The 8,511-nt window shown below is 34.2% G+C and overlaps 1 protein-coding gene across 1 annotated transcript; it reads left to right on the forward strand.

Moving 5' to 3' along the window:
* Positions 1–1,938: 1,938 nt before the first annotated feature.
* Positions 1,939–7,469, forward strand: LOC132171466 (26S proteasome regulatory subunit 6A homolog). The gene is made up of 10 exons (XM_059582786.1): positions 1,939–2,154; positions 2,651–2,767; positions 3,713–3,820; positions 4,707–4,898; positions 5,005–5,196; positions 5,562–5,680; positions 5,824–5,911; positions 6,195–6,314; positions 6,402–6,542; positions 6,836–7,469. The coding sequence occupies exons 1-10, from the start codon at positions 2,038–2,040 to the stop codon at positions 6,911–6,913; spliced, it is 1,272 nt and encodes a 423-aa protein (XP_059438769.1). The 5' UTR covers positions 1,939–2,037; the 3' UTR covers positions 6,914–7,469.
* The last annotated feature ends 1,042 nt before the right edge of the window (positions 7,470–8,511 follow it).

Here is an 8,511-nt window from a genome sequence, read left to right on the forward strand (position 1 = left end):
TCCCCAACCATTTTTCCTCAATTTAGAGAATAAAACTAATTTTTGATTCCTTATAAAAAAACACTTCGCAATAGATTCTCTTATTTTTCTCTATATTAACTAAATATTATTTATTTTTATCATTGCAACCAATGAGAGAGGAGAGAAGAGAGAAAATGATTTGTTTATAATTTAATAAAGCATTAGATATCTACAATGTTTCCCAATGCATTGAGAAACACTGTAGATACTATTTGGTGTAGGTTAAATATAGGGCTTTTGATGTAGGTATGTTTTTGTGATTTTTTTGAAATTTTTCCTAAACATAGAAAATCGTATGGCATATAAGGCATCTGCTGCTAGTACTCTAAGATATGGTATAAATTTGGTGAGATTATATATATATATATATATATATATATATATAGAAAGTATAAGAATTTGAACAAACCATAAAATTTTACAACATATTTTCAGATCTCGCTCAAACTTAAATGTAAAAGGTAAAATTTGACCTAATATGTGTTAGAGTAGGGGTGAAAAGGCGGGCGGTTATTAACCGTGGGCTAACCACTAACCATCATAACTGCACTAAAAACCGCTAACCACCTAGCAATTAGTGGTGTTTTTAAATTTGCTTGGCTTTTTCCTCATGTATCTTTCAATTTGCTTCTTTGTGATATATAAGTCTGCCAACTCATATCATCATTTGTGATATCTTTTCGTTTGCATTGCAATTTGCAGCATTTTCATGTAATAATCGATTTGTGTTAATAAAATGAGGTTAAGAATTGAGCCTTTTCATGTAATGATCGATGTCTTGCATTTTGCTTTTATGTGGTGGGATTTTGGATGGCTTGCATGAACACTTGAGGCATTATTTAAGTCATTAATTTAGCGAACTCCACAGAACAATGTTAGAAGTATTTTCTTGATGCTTTTTTTAATTGTTTTTGAGAAAATGTAGAAATCAACTACCATTCTCTCATAGAGTTTTACCTTTCCTCTCCTTCTCTTTGTGTGGCCGGCTAACTCACCATTAAAGATAAACCCATACTGGTCATTCGCCAAAATCTTTGCGGTGGTCTAAGAAAGCCCATTTTTGTGCCCTCCACCTCTGGGAACCTTGGTCTCGGGTGTACGGCATGGTGTGGTTTCTTTGTTTATTATATTTCTCTTTCTCTTTACTATTCCCTTTAAACAAACAAATAGCCTTCAAGTATTCAATCTCTGCTATCCTCTTTTTCTCTATAGTTTTTTTTTTTGGTTTTTTGCTGCTTTCATCGTTGTTTTATGTTGCTTTGTTTTTATGATGCTTATTGTTGATCAGACTTATGGCTTTGTATTTGTTAGTTTAATGAGGTTGTTTGTTTACATGATCCTCCATTGATCACACTTTTTTTTTTTTTTTTTAAATGCATGAAAACAATTTCATGATTTCAATGTCAATTGAATACTTGAAATTGATTCAATATTTTTCAATATAATATTTGGCAAGAATAATTTAATGACTTCAATGTCAACGTATACTAAAAAAAAGAATATAACATTTAAATGTAAGGATATAATGTCAATTTAATGATTTTAATTAAGTGTTGGCAAGTAAATAATAATAAAAAAAAAAAGAGAAATAATATTTAAATGCAAGTAGTGAAAGAAAGAAATAATTTGTTTGAGAGAATAGAGAAAAAGTAGTAGCTAAAGTAGATAGTTGTACTTTTTCAATAACTATTCCGACTATTATTGCTATAAATATTTCAAATGTCGTGCTATACACCACAAAATACAATAAAATAAAATTTACTCTAAAAAAAGATTCAGTCGCAGTAAATGTTCTTCCGTTTAAGTGGGCCCAAAACCCAAAAGTGAGACAGCCCACAACGCCCGCACCTACCTAGACGGCCCAGACTCGAAACGAAGAAAATAAAGAATAGAAAAGAAAAAAAGAAAAAGAAGAAAACAAGCTTTACTTCGATCGGGAACAAGAAGAAGAAGTAGAACAAAAGTGGGAAATCGCTCTCGCTGCAAATTTGTGTTCCTTCGTGAAATAAAATTCCGATGGCAACAGCTATGGTGGAAGATTCGAGCTTCGAAGACGACCAGCTCGCTTCCATGACAACCGAAGAAATCGTCCGAGCCTCTCGTCTTCTCGATAACGAGATCCGCATCCTCAAGGTCCTCTCTCTCTCTCTCTCTCTCTCTCTCTCTCTCTCTCTCTGTGTAAGGGTTTGTGTGGATTTTATTTCCTTCGTTTTTGTCTGTGCATTAAGATCGTTTATTTTATATGAACGTTTTATTGGTAATAAGTTCCAATTTTTATATGTATTTTAATGTAATGTGTTTTTCCCCAATATATGATTTTGAATGACTTTCAATTTCTTTTGTTTTGCTTTGGTAATGTGTTTGTGTGTATGTTTCATTGCTATTTCTGTATTTATATGACTGGTTTTTGGAACAGAAGTTACAGTTTTTCTTTATACTTCTATGGATCCTTCTTTCTGTTAGTCTATGAATTTGTGTGGATTCTCAGGTTTTTAATTATTATTTTTTTTTCCTTTTTTTTTTTTGTTGTTGATTGGAAGCTATAGTTTGTTTGTTTGTTTTTTTTTTTCTTTATTTCTGCGAATTTGTAATAAAAAACCAGTTGTGTGGATTTCTTACGTGATTGAAGGAGGAGTTGCAAAGAACAAATTTGGATTGGGATTCGTACAAGGAGAAGATAAAGGAGAATCAAGAGAAGATTAAGCTTAATAAGCAGTTGCCCTACTTGGTCGGCAACATTGTTGAGGTACATTATCAGGCTCTCTCGCTCTTAATTTTATTATGCTAAGCGGTTTTTTTCTTATCTCTTTTTATGTTTTGATTGCGAAGAATTTCTTTGATTCCTTATGAAAAGCCTAATATTTGGCGCCATAATTATGTATTTTAGGTTTATATCTAACCGTGAATGACAGTATGGGATACCTGATGACCCTTAGATAGTGGGGATAAGGGTTTTTTTCTTTTCTTATAAATGTTCATTCTCATTGGGTGTTCTTTTGCTATCAAAAGTAAGACTATGGTGGAGAAGAAGGGCGATGCTGAACTTGAATGCAAGGCAAAACAAAATTAAGCAAGAAGAAGTATAGAATCTTGTTCAAGTATACTTATCAAAAAAAAAAAGTATAGAATCTCGTTCAAGTCATAACAAGGCGATACCAATTCAAGAAAATACATGTGAGAGACACTTCCGAAAAAAAAAATGCGGAAGATAATTGATATGTGAAAATGAAAGAATTTATTTAGATCTTGAATCCAGCTAGTATGTCTTAAAAATATTTCCGTGTTTGTTTACTTCCAAAAAAATGTGCCAAAAACCATGTGATGAGGAGTGGAGCTGTTCTGAGCCAGTAACAACCATTTGGACACCCACTTTTTGTTTTTTGAGAAGTACACCCACTTCTTGTTACTCAATACTACAAATGTTTTTTGATCTCATTCTGAATTTTGCTGTTACATGGGATAATGTGCACCAACATCTCAAATCAGAACTCTTTTTTGATAATCTAGAAGGTATAGTGCAATGATTTTATGCTCTAACCATGATATTTGAGTTGATTTGGTTATCCCACGCCTAATCTGTCAGGCTGTCGCTAGACTAGGCTCCATGTGGGGAACTGGGGGTTTGTACTGAAGTTATTATAGTTATTTGCTTGTTGTACTGGACTCTAATTGCAATCTTGTGTGTTTCCAGATTTTGGAAATGAACCCAGAGGACGAGGCTGAGGAAGATGGTGCGAATATTGATCTCGACTCACAAAGGAAGGGAAAATGTGTTGTGCTGAAAACATCTACTCGTCAGGTGAGCTAGCATATTACTCTAAATACTAGCTCTTCTATTTTACTAGTAGAGTTACTGGATGTGGTTTAATCTTATTTGAACTTTTCAATTATTTTTGTTCTGCTAAAGCTATTTAAGCAGTTTTCTTGTGTTTTCTTACTTTAATCTTTCCAATTATGGAACTTAATTACTCATTAAAAAAAAAATTAATCTTTCCAGTTATGGAACTTATTTTGCTAAAAATCTTGAATGACAACAAGCAGTCTAACTAAGTGTTGATAATTGCTCTTTTCTTTTCGTTTCGGATCAGGATTAATTTGTCATGGGCATCATTGGGAATCCTCAAACTTTGATGGCATTTACTTTTCGTGCAATATATATGTGGGGGTTTAGTATTTAGCTCCGCCCAATAGTTGTACTTGTCTGAACAAGTCTTAGGACTCTTGGGTACGATTTTTGAATCTTGGCGCTTGTATACTTGCTGATACTGGTAGTAATGGTACCTTTTGCACCAATACTGTACGTGTTCACAAAGTTTTATCTTGGATTTTCCTCTAGCTGCTTCATAGTCCAATTATTGCCAATGTTTCTGCTTTTTTTTTTTTTTTTTTCTTTCTTTTATTCAATTGATTAGGTTGTCAGTTTTGGTTAAAAAATATGATGATGTGTTTGGGACCAAGCAATATGCAATAGTTATGTCTATCTTGGATTTGAAATGTGGTTCTATAATCGGCAAAGTCCTGCCTCTTGATGGATGCATTTTGTATTCTTAACCATCAGGGGACCATCATCTGTGTCATAATTAGTATTTGTTTCCTGTAAAACTTGGAGAAAAAAATGTGAAATTTTTTGTTGTCTTGTTTCCATGTATCAAAGAAACAATAATCTATATTTCACTTGACTGCAGACTATCTTTCTTCCTGTTGTTGGTCTTGTTGACCCTGATAAATTAAAGCCTGGTGATTTGGTCGGGGTGAACAAAGATAGTTACTTGATCTTGGATACACTGCCATCCGAGTATGATTCTCGAGTAAAGGCTATGGAGGTTGATGAAAAACCTACTGAAGACTACAATGACATTGGAGGGCTAGAGAAACAGGCAAGTTTCTGATTCTCAGCATGATCCTGGGATAACTTCTTTTTTGTTTCTTGTTATGTTGCGTATATAGATTCCTTGTTATTCAAGCTGGTTATTGTTGCAACAGATCCAAGAATTGGTTGAGGCCATTGTTTTGCCCATGACACACAAAGAGCGATTTCAGAAATTAGGAATTCGTCCACCTAAGGGAGTGCTCTTGTATGGACCTCCTGGAACTGGGAAGACTTTAATGGCCCGTGCTTGTGCAGCACAAACAAATGCCACTTTTCTTAAGTTGGCAGGCCCACAACTAGTCCAGGTAGGAGACATGATGTTATGCTGTTTATTTCTGCATTCTTATGGCTGATTGCTTATAATTACTTGTGTTGAAAGGTCTTTGGTTTGCTTCTATCAGATTTCTATTTTCTTGCACTTTTTGGCTTATCATTTTACTATGATGCTTATATGCTGACACCTGATACTTATATTATATGGAGAGCTTATCTGGATCATCTTATAGTGCATCTGAGGTCTTGTTCTTATAGGGAGTACTTTAGCTGTAATTTTTCCAGATGAAAAATTCAACTATTGTGTACCCTATCCATTGTTATACTGCAATAAGTGTGCAATCTCTATCTTCTAAACTTGTCTCACATGAAGTAACTGAACTTGATTTGTCTGAAGATGTTCATTGGGGATGGAGCAAAACTTGTTCGTGATGCCTTTCAGCTAGCAAAAGAGAAGTCTCCCTGCATCATTTTCATAGATGAAATTGATGCCATTGGCACAAAACGGTTTGATAGGTATGCTGTACCTTATTTCTGCAAGGCAGTAACTTTTGTGTTTCTGGATTTACAGTTCTTGGTTTTTTGGGGTTGGAATAGGTTAGTTTATTAATTAAGATCATCTTATTTTTATTAAAATGTGTTTTGTGTTTTGACTGTAGTGAAGTGAGTGGAGATAGGGAGGTGCAGCGGACTATGTTAGAATTGCTCAATCAGCTCGATGGCTTTAGTAGCGATGACCGGATTAAGGTTTCTCTATGCCTTTTCTTTTTTTTTTCATCTAGTTATTTTCATTTCACGGGTGCTTGAGCACTTTAAAAGTGTTGAATTTGGTTGGAGCGTAGCGTTTGGATTAATGAAATTTGTGATATGAATATGCTTAGTTAAAAACTTCACTTTGTGGGACACAGTTACAGACTAAAATGTATTCAATTTAGTACCTCATATGATAATTAACAGGGAGTGGCACTTAATGTAATTGTACTTGTCTATTTTGGACCATCAATTGACAAAATTTGGATGTAACTTATAGGTGATAGCAGCAACAAATCGTGCTGACATCTTGGATCCTGCCCTTATGCGTTCTGGTAGATTAGATCGTAAAATTGAGTTCCCACATCCCAGTGAAGAAGCAAGAGCTCGTATCTTGCAGGTGAGTTTTTCAGGAGTGCTTTCTTTGATGTTTCTGTGCATTTAGACATTGCTCTGTGCATATTCTCATTAAATCTGAATATATTAGATCCACTCGAGGAAGATGAATGTTCATCCAGATGTAAACTTTGAAGAACTGGCTCGGTCTACTGACGATTTCAACGGGGCACAACTAAAAGCTGTCTGTGTGGAGGCTGGCATGCTAGCCCTTCGTCGTGATGCAACTGAGGTGCGCACTTCCATAATTTGCAAGTTGTTTCCCATTTGACAAAGTTAGATTAGTTTCATTAATCAAGGGAAAGGTTACTGAGATAACTTGGCCTTTTGTGGTCTAAACTTGGCCAACAACCAGAGCAATTGAGGGATTGCTTCAGCTGGGGATGCAGTACTTCTCTTAGTGCTTTAGCTATCCATTCTGTCATCATGGGTCGATTTCTTTTGGTTGTATTAGAGGCCATCATGCTTTTTTTTTTTTCTTTCTTTTATCATCTTCATTTTGAGTGTTGATTTGTACAATTTCAGGTGAACCATGAAGACTTCAATGAAGGTATCATTCAGGTTCAGGCGAAGAAGAAAGCAAGCTTGAATTACTATGCATAGACTGGAAAGTGGGAGGATTCGGTTCATCAAGTTCATCACAAGTTTATATCATGCACATTCCATACTTCTGGAGTAGTAGATTATTCAAGATCAGGACAAGACGAAAACGATGAAGACTTCAATGAAGGTATCATTCAGGTTCAGGCGAAGAAGAAAGCAAGCTTGAATTACTATGCATAAACTAGAATATATGGTTCATCAAGTTCATCTCAAGTTTATATCATGCACATTCCGGTCTTCTGGAGTAGTAGTTTATTCAAGATCAGGACAAAGACTAGACGAAAAGCAAAGCTACGAGTTAGAAACTTGTTCAGAGGAGTTGAAACCTTTCATTGCATTATGCAATTTGGTTACATTTTATCTTTTTATAAGACTACTGCGCCATGTCTTTAGCAGTAGATCATAATTTATAAATGTAGTCAAACTGTGTTTCCTTACAGTTTCTTACATATCGTTGACATGTCGAAGGGTTGGTCCAGTGTGACGTTCTCCAATGGATTGTAGATATTCTTCCATTTTTGTTTTTCTTGAAGAAATTTATTCTTCTTCCTCTTCACTATTTTTACCTTCACTGTCATTCTCACTATTGCTCATCACGCTTGCTGAGTGGGAAGAGTCAGAATATTGATTATCTTCATTATCAGTAACAAAGAAAGTTGTTTCATAGTGAAAATGTGTGGAGGGATTTTCATATTTGTTCTTATCTTTTTAGTTATTTCGTTTCTTTCTTGAACAGAAAGTTGTGAATCCTATGAAGATGTCTCTAGTAGTACAAGGTTTCTTCAACATTTCATATTCAGTATAGTTATCAACTTTTTTTTATTAAAGGGCCGTTATATCTTATGTACCATATGTTGGGAGATGAGTTGAAGCTTAAATTGGAACTTATTTTGATTTTTAAATATTCTTTTGAGGATCAGATAAAAGTAATCCTGTATTTTATAGTGCAATAATAAGGGAAAAATTTTCTCAAAAAAAAAAAAAGGGAAAAATGTGAAAGTAGTTCATGTGGTATAAAAATATTCTGAGAGCTATACGTGGTATGCAAAAATAACAAATGGGTCCTTACACTCAATTTTTATTTAATTTTTTTACAAAAACCATTGATGCCGCATCAACACTAATAAGATTATGACACATCATTCATAATTTTTTCTTTTAAAAAAAGAATAATGTTGCAAATTACATTTTTATCCTACAAGTGCCTTACAATACTAATATGGACCATATGGTAGTCCCATTAACCATTGTTAAAAAAAAAATCTAAAGGTTTTTATTTGTTGACTACCATGCTCTAACAAGAAGAATGGTATGGATGATATCATCCACGAATCACAATCTTGATTTTATTTGTTGATAGACATGATGAAACCTAAATAGAAAAAAGAAAAGAAACGAAAAAATAAAAAAAGCCATGATCAAGCCGACATAACAGTACAATGATCTTCACAGGTGAGAAATACCATTTTCTATTCTATGGGACTAGATGATCCAAAGAAGCAAATAACTTATATTCAAATCTTCTTTATCTATCAAAACTCATGCTGCTCTTATTCCATCGCCGGATCTTGTATCCAACATGTACGGCTTTCCTCATG

This window comes from Corylus avellana, chromosome ca2 (assembly GCF_901000735.1).
Source record: "Corylus avellana chromosome ca2, CavTom2PMs-1.0".
Taxonomy (NCBI): domain Eukaryota; kingdom Viridiplantae; phylum Streptophyta; class Magnoliopsida; order Fagales; family Betulaceae; genus Corylus; species Corylus avellana.

Excerpts from the sequence above, each read along its gene's own strand:
- LOC132171466 (XM_059582786.1), top strand. The coding sequence starts at position 2,038 with ATGGCAACAGCTATGGTGGAAGATTCGAGCTTCGAAGACGACCAGCTC. Across the intron at positions 2,768-3,712 it reads TGGTCGGCAACATTGTTGAG|ATTTTGGAAATGAACCCAGA; the intron begins GTACATTATCAG and ends GTGTGTTTCCAG. Across the intron at positions 5,197-5,561 it reads CAGGCCCACAACTAGTCCAG|ATGTTCATTGGGGATGGAGC; the intron begins GTAGGAGACATG and ends ATTTGTCTGAAG.